The sequence below is a fragment of the Amborella trichopoda genome, chromosome 1, assembly GCF_054954075.1.
Source record: "Amborella trichopoda isolate Santa Cruz 75 chromosome 1, AtrichopodaSantaCruz75HAP2 v2.0, whole genome shotgun sequence".
Lineage (NCBI taxonomy): Eukaryota > Viridiplantae > Streptophyta > Magnoliopsida > Amborellales > Amborellaceae > Amborella > Amborella trichopoda.
Genome location: NC_142336.1, coordinates 37,992,187 through 38,007,755, shown reverse-complemented (window position 1 = coordinate 38,007,755; position 15,569 = coordinate 37,992,187). Strand labels below are relative to the sequence as shown.

General features: G+C 36.5%; 1 protein-coding gene, 1 long non-coding RNA gene and 1 pseudogene across 3 annotated transcripts; 2 read left to right on the top strand and 1 right to left on the bottom strand.

Moving 5' to 3' along the window:
- The first annotated feature begins 2,384 nt into the window (after positions 1-2,384).
- LOC110007177 (uncharacterized) lies at positions 2,385-3,945 on the top strand. The gene is made up of 2 exons (XR_002280767.2): positions 2,385-3,364; positions 3,627-3,945. It is a non-coding gene; the product is annotated as an uncharacterized LOC110007177 (long non-coding RNA).
- A 1,289-nt stretch (positions 3,946-5,234) lies between these two features.
- Positions 5,235-7,516, bottom strand: LOC148783819 (protein FAR1-RELATED SEQUENCE 11-like; annotated as a pseudogene). The gene is made up of 4 exons (XR_016040207.1): positions 7,384-7,516; positions 6,280-6,739; positions 5,865-6,191; positions 5,235-5,252 (listed from the first exon to the last, which is right to left on the bottom strand). The product of XR_016040207.1 is annotated as a protein FAR1-RELATED SEQUENCE 11-like (transcript).
- Positions 7,516-11,116, top strand: LOC18433180 (UDP-glycosyltransferase 88B1). The gene has a single exon (XM_006843275.4). The coding sequence runs from the start codon at positions 8,933-8,935 to the stop codon at positions 10,445-10,447; it is 1,515 nt and encodes a 504-aa protein (XP_006843338.2). The 5' UTR covers positions 7,516-8,932; the 3' UTR covers positions 10,448-11,116.
- Positions 11,117-15,569: the final 4,453 nt, after the last annotated feature.

The window sequence follows — 15,569 nt, the reverse complement described above, 5'->3', positions numbered from 1 at the left end:
AAATGGAAGTTTAAAATTTCATTTAATAAATATTTGTAAAAAAATTAAAATTATATTACAAAATGAAGTCGTGACCATCAGATTAGTCCAGATTCAATCTGGGCCATTGGGATAACCTCAGCTTTTACCTATTTATATAAGGTTGCATCCTTGTACTATTGAAGTAAGGTGTACCTAAAAAGTCCTACAGAGGAGAGTGTTCCGGAATTGAAGAACCCTCAAAGTGATCATCTTGACATCGAGATGAATGGACATGAAGTAAAAAAAAGATTCTAAGTTCAAAAAATAATGGATATTGAAACCAGTTATCTGGACTGTCTATTTTCAAAATTTTAAAGTGTTTCTTCTTTTGCTCGATTTATACAAATTTTGAAAATTTGAAATTTTATATTTGATGATGAAAAGATATTTTCAAGCCATCATAAGGTTTTCGACACAAAAATGACTTCTCTAAGTAAATTTTATAAGCACGCCTTATTTGTATAGTATAAGTAGGTAACCTTATATACACATATAGCAAAGGATGAGGCTAGCCCAATAGCTTACAGGTACATATGACCCCAACGACCGACCTAGATTGAATACGGGCCGATCTGACGGTCACAACCTCGTTTTGTATTTGAATTTTAAGTTTTTATTTATTTTTTATTTTTTTTATAAAAATCTAAATCAATTGAAAGTTTGGGCGTGTATTCTTTAAAAAATAGAAGAATCTAATAAAAAAAATCAAAAAATTAATTTACAAAAAATATACTGACCAAAATATCCCAAAAATTTTTTAGGGGTACTCCGATCAATTTAGTTTTGTGAATTGTTGTTTTAATATGTTTATTAAGTGTGCATTGATGAGAAGAATGCATACAAAAAATTTAAACTAATTTGGATTTGTAGAAAAAAAACTAAAATTCAAATACGAAAAGTGGTCGTGACTGTAAGATCTGCCAAGATTGTTGGGCTCATATATAGCGGTGAGCTAGTCGGCTAACACCCACAAAAACCAATTGGTGATTAGAATAGGAAGTGAATATCAAAATCAGCGTTTTAAAAAACGTCGAGTCGAACCGGACTCGCCCGGTTCGACTCGGAATTCGCGAAAAGGGACCGGATCGGTTGAAAAATCGAAAATCGTCCGGTTCTAGAGAGCATCGGACGATTTCGCACAGTGACTCGCCGATTCACTGTACGGAATCGGCGAGTCTGAACAGTAAATCGGCGAGTCCGTACGGTTTTTTTTTTTTTTTGTATTTTTTTGTAATCCATGATAGATTTTTTTGTAATACTTGATCGATTTTTTTGTAATCCATGATCGAATTTTTTGGTTTTTTGTAACCCATAATAGAATTTTTTGTAATCCATGATCGAAATGTTTGTTTTCTTTTCTTGTAATCCATGATTGTTTTTTTTTTTTTTTTTGTAACCCATGATAGAATTTTTTGTAATCCATGATCGAATGTTTTGTAATACATGATCGAAATGTTTGTTTTTTTTTTGTAATCCATGATCGAAATGTTTGTTTTTTTTTTTGTAATCCATGATTGAATTTTTTGTTTTTTGCTTTTTTTGTAACCCATGATAGAGTTTTTTGTAATCCATGATTGAATTTTTTGTAATCCATGATCGAACTGTTTTTTTCTTTTTTTGTAATCCACGATTGAATTTTTTGTTTTTTTTTGTAATCCATGATCGAATTTTATGTAATCCATGATCGAATTTTATGTAATCCATGATTGAATTTTTTGGAAATTTGTGATTTTTTTTTTTAATCCATGATCGAATTTTTTTTTGTAATCCATGATAGAATTTTTTGAAAATTTGTGATTTTTTTTTTAATCCATGATCGATTTTTTTGAAAATTTGTTATTTTTTTTTTTAATCCATATTATTCAAAGAGAAAATGAGAGAGATGATGATTCTGAGGCCACCCTATCCCAGCCATATTATTCACATATCGAGTCCCAACAGCAACAGTATAGGGATGAGCACGAAATACTTTAAATTAAATGCTGAATGGCGGTTCATGCAGGGAAAGAACATATCAATATTCGCATATTCATTCAAAAACATGAAAATTCTTAATGGAGTACCCTCATTTTTTATTGAATTCCTAAAAAACAATATTTATAATGAATTTTAATAATTTTTTCGAATTTTTTTTAAGCTTTATTCTGACCGATTCACTCGATTCTCGATCCGGATCGCCGATTCGCCGATCAGGATCGGTTTTTTGGAAGCTCGATCCGGGTCACCGAACCGTTTTTTAAACCATTGATCAAAATAACTTAAAATATCACAGTTGAGAATTTATTTCTATAAACATTAAAGGGTAGAATAGTTTTTTTCATATTTTCAATTTTCTGAGGAAAAAAACACGTTTTTACGGGGGGGGGGGGGGGGGGGGGCATAGGGTCTTTTCAAATATATTTCTTTCCCTCCTAATCTCAGCCCTGCTTTGCACCCTGCCTAAAAATCTGGGTTTTGAAGATCTTCAAGTTGGGGAAACGGCAAGAAGGTTGCCTATTTGTGGGCACCCTGCTTAAAAATCTGGGTTTTGAAGGTCTCCAAGTTGGGGAAACAGCAAGAAGGTTGCCTATTTGTGGGCACCCTGCCTGAACTTCTGTGAGCATAAAAATGTAGCCTTATCCTAGATGTGGCGATTGCATTACAGCCCCTATGCAGTGATGGTGAAACAAGGGCATTTCCCCTTTCTCTCTGTATTTGTCATTATCAACATCTCTTTCTTTAGGGGTAGGAGCAGCTCCCCAAGCCTCCTTGGTAGAGAGTGAGATGGATGATCTTAGAGGTGGAGTGAGAATGTGGGAGAAAGATGGAGTTTTCACAAAGTGGCAGAGTAATAATAAAGGGAGTGTAGCGAAAGAGTTTGAAATAATACTCCTGTTAGAATTATACACCTTGTTATGTCTAATAATGTTTTTCTCTCGCCCATAGAAAAAAAAGAAGTGATTAATTATCCCATTTTGTCTCAGTTGTTTAGTCAATAACATTAACTTTTGAATATATAGCATTCTCTTGAATGCAAATTGACTATTTCTCTTAGAACCATATGCTACTTTTATAGCTTTGTTTTCAAAATAGAACTCTTCACATGAGTTTTACCTTGCACTTGTTTCATTTGTTCGCATTTTTACTTACATTATTTCGTGATGCTATGGACTTGCTTGTGCTGGGGATTTTCTTAGTGAAGACGTATAAGAGGATATTGTTTGCTGAGGTGAGGAGCTATGATAAGGCCTTGAGCATAAATCACTATCTGCTGCTCTTTGCTGCACTTGCTCAGTTTCCACTCTTCTTCTGGCTTGGATACCTTGGTGCATGACATAACTGCACCCTCTTATGTTTCTTTATGGTGGGCTTGCTATTGTTGGTGACTTGGGTTATAGTGGTTTGATGATTGTATCAAATTGCAATTTATTGGACTAAATTATTATGTTCACTCTATTTTAAATATGCACTACTCTCAATATTGTCATGGTTAGAATATTTGTTTTGGAGCTTAGAATCTTCCTAGAGGTGTTTTGAAATGCAGTTCCTTTTGGATTCATTATTTTAGCTCTTAACCATTGCTGGTTGCTTTATATGCTCCATTCCTTTTGGATATGTCAATGCAGTTGGGGACAAGTGACCGGGCTCCTATTATTTGGATTGAGCTAATCAAGCTACCATGGACATGTCAATGCAGTTGGGGATTAAGGACCGGGCTCCCCTTCTTGGGAGTGAGGCAGTCAAGCTACCCAATTGGCCTCAATTATTCTGTGAAGTGCTTGTTACTGGGTTGAGGGATTATGTTTTCGAGAGGCTTATAGATATGAATGTCATCTGTCTCAAGATTTGTACTTAAATAAAAATTCATTGAGGTTGAATTCCAATGATTTAGGTCCACTTTGTGTCATAAGATCTACATAATGAGAATTTGCTTTATGTTTAGTTCACTCTTTTCTCACTCCATAATGAGAATGTGCATTAATTTCTTTCTCACTCTATAATGAGAATTCACATTAATTTCTTTCTCTACTAAAAAAGAAAAAAATTGAAACAAGTAAAAGAAAATGGATTAGGCAGCATAGAATCTCAGAGCATATTCATTTTTCATTTCAATTGGAGAGAGAGAGAGATTTGTTAAAGAAGCATCAAAATAAACTTTTCATTAAGATCTATTTATAATCCAAAAAATACAAATTGATGTCATCTCCAACAACACACACCCATATGGTCCCATACAACATGCCCTGGTGGCATACAACTATAAAGACAATTTTTCCTTTTGATGATTTTGCTTCCCATGGATATGGCAGTAGTAAATTGTAATGCAAAGGAGTTAAAATGAAAATTGCTGCAATGGTAGCAGGAAATGGAAGCAATTGTGATGCAAAGGAATTGCTTCATGGAAATGGCAGCAATAATTGAGTGTAGGTGTTCACACAAGCAATTCTTCAATTGGCCACACAAAAAGGTCTTAAATTTAATATACAATCATTGTCAATTGATCTAAAACCCATTTCCAAAGTACAACAGTAAATTCATTCATCTGTTCTCTTCTAGTGGGTTCGCTTTCAACACTTTTTACATCTTTACACAATGTGCATACAATTAGAATTATAAAATGGTAGAAATGAACAAAAATAAAGTCCAATTAATATCTCTTTTAGCCATTGTATAACAGTTTACTCGCCCTAATCCTCACTCTTAGTATCAACTTCATCCTCATTGAATTCATGCCCGTCGGGCTCAATGTTCAACCATTTTTTTCATGACAATGGATTGCCAAAAATTCTTCAAATATAAGAAGCCAATAACATTTAGTTCCTTAATTATATCTACAATGAAGACATACCATCTGAAAACACTAGCAGATATGCTGACTCTACCTCAGAACTCTTTCCACTCCTTGCTGTCATGGTGTTTGATCAAGATGAAGATGCAGCACAGACAATAACAAGCCACATGAAAACAATCAAAGGTGTCTGTTGAACACTTGAAAAGGAATAACAGGCTTCCCATACAAGATTTACAGTTTTTATAATCATTTCGGCAGCTTAGAATCTCATAGAACATTCATTTTTCATTTCAGTTGGGGAGAGAGAGAGAGAGACTTATCAAAGGAGCATCAAAATAAACTCTTCATTAGAACATGTTTATGATTCAAAACATACAAATCAATGTCTTCTTCAACAAAACACACACATATGGTCCCAAAAACATGCCCTCATGGCATACAATTACAAAGACAATGGCCCCTATGAAAGATACCATGAGTCATAGTTGAAGATCCAACATGGAAAAAAAAGTTTCAAGATTTCTTTTTTCTTTTCTTTCTATAGTTTTTTTGTGTACTAGGAAGTTTTTCAAATGGACCTTCATCTCCATCGCCAAGTTTTCTCGAAGGACAATTTCTAAAATCGTGACCACTTTGACCACATGAGAGTACTTTACAGTACCTAAGCCTCTTAGTGTTTTTAGTTGCAGACTTGAACCTCTTTGCTCTAGGTCGTCCTTTCGTAATTGAACGTATATGATTCTTTACACCCATGGTTTGAGAACTAGAATCGGAGCTATCTTCCTCACCTGTACATAACAAATTATGTGTTTCACCCAGACAAGTCCCTAAAAGCCATTGATAACATTAGACAATAGCCTAGAAAAATCATCATAAATAAAATTGTAGCATTCATCGATTCTTGGACCTTTTGACGAAATTATTGAAGCCATTGATTGCAATGTCTGAACCCGTTCAGGATAACCTCTTGAAGTGCTAGAGCAACACTTGGAACCATTGATATGATACGCCTCCAACGTATTGGCAATTATTGCTTTGGAAGTTGGAAAAAGTAACACACTTTATGGAGGACTCAAATTGCATGTCTGCATATAATACCTATACACTCGAATTTTTGGCAGCTGCAAAAAATCATATCCTCAGGCATTAAAGTAACCTTGTTCCCATGTTCCTTCTTTGAATAATGAGTAACCTCATAAGTTGCTTCATTAATCTGATGTGTTGCATATTGGGATGATGCCACAAGTTCCTTTAACAGCAATAAAAAGGCATAGGGAGTCAGAAGACGAGATGCATGCTCTTCAACTAGTATATTAGTCAGAAGAGTGATGTTGTGGTACTTTTGTTTCATTGTATGCCAAAAAATTGCTTGATCTCTGGTGTTTACAACATCTGCAATCTACAAAAATCAAGAAAGCAAATAAGCACAAAATAATATAATTATAGATAATCACAATGGTATCGCAAAAATGTAAGTATTCATATACTTGATGTATGACTTCCTTGAGTGGGGTTTGTGGCTTTAGGAATTGCTGCATCAATGAATTAATCGACTCTGATCGACCTGTGGTTTTCATACCAGCATAAAAATGACCTCTCAAGTATGGCAAAGCCCAAGATTTTCGTGATTCCCACAAGTTATTAATATGGTTGTTTGAATTCAAGCATTTAATACCACCCAATTTCAAAATCTTCTACTACTTCCAAATTATATAATTTGTGAAATTCGCAGTTCCACTCATTGTAACATGAGCCAAGAGGTGCTTTAAACCATCTGGAAAATTTTGATAACATATGCCATATGCAATATACGTGCATCGTATTTGGTAATCCACGGTGTATTGCCTCTCTGAGAGCTTTGTCTTGGTGTGTTAGAATTGTTTGTGGGTGCTTTCCATTCCTTAAACCAACAATTGGCCACAGTAATAAAAGCTTTCTATGTTGTCCCTACAACATAGAAGTTCTATCCTCCCCCTACCATCCAGCTACCCATTTTTTATCAAGAGAGCCCCTCATCGTTTGATTTTAGATACGACGTTTCAAAGTATATTATTTTTAATTTTTTTTAATACAAACGTTTTGAAGATGAAATTTGGTACGTGCCATCTTTTCATTGGGGCGCACCTACAAAAAATATTAACAATAAGTTTCGATAAAAACTAATGATCAAAATACCCCTTGAAGCTTTCAAGGGTAATTTGATCATTTTATTGTACTAAAAATATACTTTTTTATATTTTTCGCTAGTGCGAGTTTAATAGAAGAATGGACTTCCAAAATTTGGTGTCAAAATAGTTTATAAAAAAAAAAAAAATTAAAAATAAAACAATGTAGAGACCTGACATTATGATTGGGGCAATCTGAGCCCTGCAATAAAAAATAGACGGTTGGATAAAGGGGAGGGTAGAACTTGTATGTTGTAGGGAGAATATAGAAAGCTTTCCCATAATAAAATAGTCCCCAGGTGAAATAAAACACATGTACACATGCTCATCATTATAAGGAATATCTATATAATACAAAAAAGAGTACAAGATATTGTGCATACCTTCATTGCCAAAGAGAATGACTCAATTTTTTCGTCACATAGCAAGACAACCAAAGAAACATGTATCACCATGATTGTTAGTACCAACCCAAATTCCTAGAGGCATACCATACATATTCTTGCTATATGTTGTATCAATCATGATATTTTAGTCAATTTATATTTTGTAAATTATTTTTTATTTTTATTTTTTATTAGGTGCTCCTCAGTAAGATGTATATATGCTCAAAATTTCAAGTAATTTGGATTTGTAGAAAAAAAATAAAAACTGAAAGACTACCGGATTACTGTGACCGTGTGATGAAATTTGGATGGTGATGAGGGCAGGCGAAATCACTGTTCATTTTCGCCTATACACGTTGGGAAAAGTTATATATATATATATATATATAGAGCAATGATCCAATGCAACGGTTGTATCATAGTGTAATGCAACGACACTTCTAGAAAACCATGTTTGTGATATTTGTATAACCGCAAATTTTACACATACTCTCTCTTCATCTCAATAATCAATCCTTCAAAAAAAAAAGTTCAATTTGAACCCTAGATAGGGTCAAAATGAGTCTCCTCCAAAAAAAAAATTTAGACCATTCATTTTGTGAATTTCAAGATTATAGCCTCTATAAACTAAAAATCATTTTGTTCTTCTTTAACATTGTTCATCTAATGATAATAAAGCCATCCAAACAAATTGGAAATGAAAAAATCCTTCTACGGCCTAGATCTAAGTATCTCACCAAAATTTTAAAATATATACTCTTTTCATTCTAATGAAAAATCACAAAAAAGAAAAATTTGAAAACACAACATTGAAAGTATTTTTTTAGCCTGATTAATATAGGCCATCCTTTTTAATAAGATGTTTAGATCTAAGCCTTCCTTAAACAATTTAATTAAGGCGCACCTTACAAATTTATCATAACAAGTAATTTTGTTATAAAAAATTCTTAGTATTATCTTAAAATCAATTTTTATACCTAATTAAAAAATTTTAAATTCCAATTATCTATAAATATATGAAAATATTGAAAGTGGACAGTCTAGATAGTGTTGCAAGATGCACTATTTCCGGGACTCAAAACCATTTTTTTTTTTTTTTCATTTTCATACATTTTAATGTCGAGATGATCGAGTAGAGGGTTTTTTCAACATTAAAACAACATTTTCCATAGATTTTTGAGGTGCATCTGTGATTCTACATTTTAACTTTTCTCATATATATATATAGAAAACGTTTATATAGAGCCGAGGGTTTAAACAATGAAATTAGAGCGCACCTAAAAAATTTCACCAGAAGAGGTTGTTTTGATGTCCAAATATCCTCAAATTGATCATCTTGGCATCAAGATGCATGGACATGAGAAAAAAAATGGATCTCAAAATTTGGAAATAGTAAACAGTGCATCTTGCAACGAATTTTGGACTGCCAATTTTTAATATTTTCAAGTATTTATAAATTTGCTCGAACTACACTATTTTTTAAATTTTAAAATTTATAATTAAAAATAAAAATATGTTTTGAAGCTATAACAAATATTTTCAGTCATAGAGCCTCGGTTCTATACAATATTTGAGATTTGCAGAAGTAAATGGTCTGGTCTGATTGTATACAATCCCTATATATATCATCATTCCATGTGTGGCCTCATCAATCTCGCTGTGGAATGTGCCTGCACTCCTTTAAGATGAGCGAAAGCATAGTTCTCTATCCTTCTCCCGGCATGGGGCACTTGGTTTCCATGATGGAACTCGGGAAGCTCATCCTCCACCACTACCCAACCTTTTCAATCCATGTCCTCACCTTTAACCCCCCCTTCCACACTGGCGCCACTGCACCTTACATGAGCCGTATAGCTGCTGAATATCCCGCCATCAGCTTCCACGAGCTCTCGCTACCACCCAACCAGTGCGCCACTTTCATGGACTGGTTCCTCGTCCTCAAGCCCCTCGTCCGTGAAGCTCTCGAGTCCTTCTCTCGAAGAACTCCTGTACGAGCCTTCATCATGGACTTTTTTTGCACCTCTGTTCTTGAGGATGCAGAGGAGCTGTGCATCCCAGCATACTTCTTCTTCACTTCTGCCGCCGCCTTCCTTGTGCTATTCCTCTACTTCCCGGAGCTTCACAAGCAAAATCCTGGGACGTTAAAGGACCTGGATCGGGACCTTTTCATCCCAGGCTTACCCCCTATGCCTCTATCAGTATTTCCTGATTCGATGCAGGATCGCAGCCAAAAGCTCTATCAGTGGTGCCTCCACCACGCATCTCGGCTTCCACGAGGGCGAGGGATCATCATCAACTCTTTTCATGACCTTGAGCCACTCGGGATGCGTGCCCTGGCCTTCGAGGAATGCGCACCTGGTGTCCCAATGCCCCTGACTTACTGTGTTGGACCTCTCATTGCCGCCGGTGATTCTAGAAACCCTAGTGAGTCACTCAGCTGGCTCGACACACAGCCTGCAGGCACTGTGGTGTTCCTCTGCTTCGGCAGCATGGGGAGGCTCTCAGCTGCACAATTAAACGAGATTGCGGTGGCACTCGAGAGAAGCGAGCATCGGTTTCTATGGGTGGTGCGAAGCCCACCTGCAGAGGGTGAGGAGATGGGCAAGAGGCCACCCGAGCCGGACCTCGAGGCACTACTGCCAGAGGGGTTCCTGAAACGGACAGCAGGAAAGGGCCTGGTGGTGAAGACATGGGCTCCGCAGGTGGCGGTGCTGAACCACATGGCCGTCGGAGGATTTGTGACGCACTGCGGGTGGAACTCTTTGCTGGAGAGTGTCTGTGCAGGGGTACCAATGGCAGCATGGCCCCTCTACGCGGAACAACATGTGAACGCATGGCTGATGGTTGGGGAGAGGGAGATGGGGGTGGCGGTGGGTGCAGTGGAGAGAGGCGAGGACGGGGTGGTGGGGGCGGAGGCGGTGGCCCGGTTGGTGAGAGAGCTGATGGACTCATCACGGAGTATGAGGGTCAGAGAGCGGGTGGCTAAGCTCAAAGAGAGGGCGGTCGCCGCCCTAGCCGAGGGCGGAACGTCTGTCACCAGCTTGGCAGAGCTAGTCAACGCATGGCTTGAGGGGCCACCACCACCACCACCACCACCACGCTGATGTCACATTTGGAAAGAAGCTTGTGGAATTATCCGCGAAAGGATAATATTGGTGCGTTGCGATTTGTAAACAAGTTGATAATGTAGAATTCTCTGACCCAAAGGAGAATATTAAAAAAAAGCAATATGTGGTCCAGGAATGGTGCTGGGTATTATCCACCAGGAGTGCTGATTATTGGTCCCGGTATCATTGACATGGCATTTCCAGTGTAGCGTGTACCACACACGGGCTTTTCAGCATCACATTGTTCCAATGTCGTCTCCTTGGAGTAGGGGTCGATTGTGTCGAGTGCAGTCCGGATCTATAAATAAAAATATAAAAATTTATATTTTTTTATTAAAAGTTACTATTATTTATATATAACTTATACTGATATATTTAGGTTGGTTGGTCTTAGCCTAGACCCAACTAAAGGTGGCAATGGACCTGGATCGACCCGAGACCCGACGGGTATACCCGATATGGGTCTGGGTATGGGTCCAATATTAGACCCGTAGGTCGGGTCTAAGTCCAAAACCTGGACCTGAACACTTTTCGGGTTTTGGTTCAGATCTGATTGTACCCGACCCATACCCATAAACTATTAAAGATAAAATATTTCATGCTCTATTCGTTTAGGTGTATTAATGATCATATAGAATAACAATTTGTAGTCATTGTCCAAATTAATCCCTATCCCAAAAAACTAGTTTTTATGAGCTTGGCTATTGGTTTGATTGCTTTTTGAGAATGGGCCGTGGCTTTTGCATTAGTACCGTTGAGCCCCATGATGGTATCTTCCACTCTTTTCTCACCAAAGGGTAGGGGTCCAAATTTTCACTGGCTAACCCATTTAGGATAAAAGCTGTCACACCCCAAGAATTTACAGTACTGTTATTCTTGAGATGTGACAGACAAAACATATATACATCTATTGATAGGACAAATTTACAGTGGCGAGGTCTTACATAGTAAGTAAAAAAAGCTAGCACAACAACAGTATCTTCCAAGGTTGATCTTGACTAGCACTCAAAATGAATCCATAGTTATCCTGAAAAAATGTTTACCATAGTTTGATGAGTTTGGCTACTCAGTAAGTGATCATCATAATCCTAAAAATAATCATGATTGAAAGATATCAATATTTTCCAAAATGAGATCTATTAATAGAAATGCATCAACAATTTCACTTTCAATAATTGCATAATTAAGTATAATCCGAGTAATTGAAATGCTTATAACACTTTTAACGGCAGTACATAATTCAAAGGATTTCACAAAATACCCTACTGGCATCCCAAGTAGGTCACCTATATACCCCATCAGCGTCCTGATGGGTCCACTTAATCCCTATCGACGTCCCAGATAGGTCCACTTAATCCCTGCAGGTCCACTTATACCTCACCGGCGTACCGGATGAGTCCACTTAATCCCTACCGACGTCCCAAATAGGTCCACTTATACCTCACCGGCGAACCGGATGAGTCCACTTGCATACTTAAATTATTTCTAAATCTCTTTAAACATTCGAAAATAGCAATATCATGTACTCAACATATCACTGAAACCATTAATATGAATTTCACTTAAACCATTAATAACAGTCACTCTCTATAACATTTCAAAAATAACCAAATCAAATATTTTGGGCTCAAATTTAGAAAGGTATCAGTTTGTAAAGGCATTCTAGCATAATTGCCAATTTAATATGTATAAAAAAAAAACTCTTATAAAAATTCAAGAATACGGAATTATCACAATTTATGGAATATCAATTCACAAATAAACATTTCACAACAATACTATAATCAATTGCAAAAATGTCAATTTTTAAATAATAAGGCAGTCATTTGCACATGAATTTTACAATGTCTAAATATTCAAAACAGTAGAAAGAAATATCACAATTTTTCTAAAAGCAGAAATATCACATTTATTTCTAACAATAGACAAGAAAAATAAATAAATTTATTTTTCTAATTTACAGCATTCAAAATTTCTAACATAGATAAAATATCACAATTTTTATTAAAAAGATTATTTTTCAAGATAATGAGGTCACGTGCGCATAAAATTTATCGCGCCTAAAATTCATGATAATAAGCAGAAATAATTATTTCATTTTATTTTTAAAAAGAATGGATTATTTTTCGAGACAATGAAGTCACTTACACATAAAACTGATAAAATAAAGATCCTAGACGGAAATATCACTATTTATTAAAAATAGACTATTTTTCATAAAGACGATGTCACTTACCCACAATTATTTGAGAGGGAGCTTCCGATAAAAAATTCGGTTCGAGAGAGAAGTTCACTGTGTTTCGACCAGAGAGAGAGGGATCTCAAAATTTTGTTTTAGGGTGGGAGTGCTCACATCCCATATTTAAATTCTTATAACGTATTATTATATTGTTTTATTACGCTCTACCTCATACCTGAGGTGTCGCGTTAAAAGCAGACTTTTATCGTACGAAAACCACGTCCGCTAAAGGACGCTGCCAGCTGCAAGCAGCATGAGGCAAAAGCAGGCAAAGGAAAAAAGTAAAGGCAAAGCAAAAGTTAATCCAAAGCAAAAGTTTTGAAAATAGTGATGGTCCCCAAGGACCATCATACTCAATCAGACCATCACCTATTAAAAGCATCATTTTCCCCCCTCTTTTTTTTTTTTTTTTTTTTTTTTGAAATTTTAGGATTGTTACATTCTTCCCTCAAAGAAATTTAGTCCTCTAAATTTGTATACCTGATTACTGAAAAAGATAGGGGTATTTTGCTCTGATTTCGTCTTCTCGTTCCCAAGTCGGCTCTTCTCTTGAATGGTACTGCCATAATACACGGACTAATGGAATCTCCTTGTTACGCAACACTTGCACCCTTCTATCCAGTATCAAAATTGGCTGCTCAATGAAGGATAGGTCCTTCCTGATCGGTAAAGATTCATATTTTAAGATATGGGATGGGTCGGGCTGATATTTTCGTAGTGAAGATACATGAAAGACATTATGGACATTTGCCAATTCGGGTGGTAAGGCAAGTCTATAAGCGACACCTCCAATTCTTTCCAGGATTTCAAATGGTCCGATGTAACGTGGGCTCAACTTTCCTTTCTTGCCGAATCTCATAATACCCTTTATTGGTGAGATTTTTAAGAAAACTCGATCACCTTCCTCAAATTCAAGATCTCTCCTTCGGTTATCGGCATAACTCTTTTGCCGACACTGAGCTGTCCTGAGCCTTTCACGAATTAATGCTATTTTATCTGTGGTTATCTGGACAATTTCTGGCCCCAAAAGCTTTCTTTCACCAACCTCGTCCCAACATATGGGTGACCTGCATTTCCTTCCATATAGGGCTTCATATGGTGCCATCTGAATACTGGCTTGGAAGTTATTATTATAAGCAAACTCAATCAGGGATAAATGGTCATCGCAGCTTCCTGTAAGGTCAATAACACAGGCCCTCAGCATATCTTCCAAGGTTTGGATAGTCCTCTCCGATTGTCCATCAGTTTGGGGGTGAAAGGCAGTACTAAAGGCGAGTCTCGTCCCCATGGCTGACTGTAGTCTAGCCCGAAATTTAGAAGTAAACCGAGTATCCCTGTCCGATACAATACTGACAGGAACTCCATGCAACCGCACTATTTCCTTAATGTAAATGCTATCATGTCCTGAATTTGTTCTAGGAAAGCCAGAGACAAAATCCATAGAGATGTGCTCCGATTTCCATTCTGGCACCGATAAAGGCTGCAACAACCCAGCGGGCCTTTGATGTTCAGCTTTTACTTGCTGGCATGTTAGGCATGTAGACACAAATAGTGCTACCTCTTTTTTCATATTATTCCACCAAAAGGTTTTCTTCAAGTCCTGATACATTTTAATACTTCCGGGATGTATTGTATAACGAGAATGATGTGCTTTTTCTAAGATAGCTTTCTTTACACTCTCATCATTCGGGACACAAACCCGACTTTTGAATCTTAGCAAATCCTCACTACATATAGAGAATTCATCTCTCTTTCCTTGCTTCACCTCTTCTATAATTGTTATAAGCTGATGGTCTTTCTTTTGTGCCAATCGAATCTGTTGGATTAGTTGGGGTTCCACCTTAATATTAGCAATCATACTTACCACACCATTAATGGACGGAGTTGGATGCCAATCCACTATTTCCTCTAACAATCGCATTTCTTGGATCATTAGATGAGCTAAGACTCCCGTAGATTTTCTAGTTAGAGCGTTGGCCACAACGTTGGCTTTTCCTGAATGATAATGGATTGTACAATCATAATCTTTTAAGAAATCCATCCATCTTATCTGCGGCATATTTAAATCCTTCTGAGAGAAAAGGTATTTCAAACTCTTATGATCCGTGTATATTACGAATTGTTCACCATATAGATAATGCCTCCATATTTTCAAAGCGAATACTATTGCAGCTAGCTCCAAATCATGAATTGGATATTTTTTCTCATATTCTTTCAACTATCTAGATGCATATGCCACTACTTTCCCATATTGCATTAATACACAGCCCAAACCTTTATGTGAAGCATCACTATAAATCACAAATCCCCCACTCCCCTCAGGAATAGTTAAAATAGGTGCTGAAGTTAATCGAACTTTTAGTTATTGAAAACTCTCCTCACATTCACTTGTCCACTCAAATTTGACATTTTTCTGTGTCAATCGAGTCAATGGGATTACGATTCCAGAAAATCCTTCTACAAATTTTCTATAATATCCTGCCAATCCCAAAAAGCTTCGAACTTCAGTCACATTACTTGGTTGTTTCCAATTAACAACGGCTTCAACCTTTGAAGGATCAACTGATAGACCTTCTTTTGATATGACATGTCCTAAAAATGTCACTTGTTCAAGCCAAAATTCACATTTACTAAGTTTGGCATACAATTTATTTTCTCTTAATATTTGCAATACCATTCTTACATGCTGCTCATGTTCCTTCTGATTCTTGGAATAAATTAAAATATCATCGATGAATACCACAATAAATTTATCCAAAAAGGGCCTAAAGATTCGATTCATCAAATCCATAAATGCAGCCGGTGCATTAGTTAATCCAAAAGGCATAACTAAAAATTCATAATGGCCATACCTTGTTTTGAAAGCTGTCTTGAGTATAT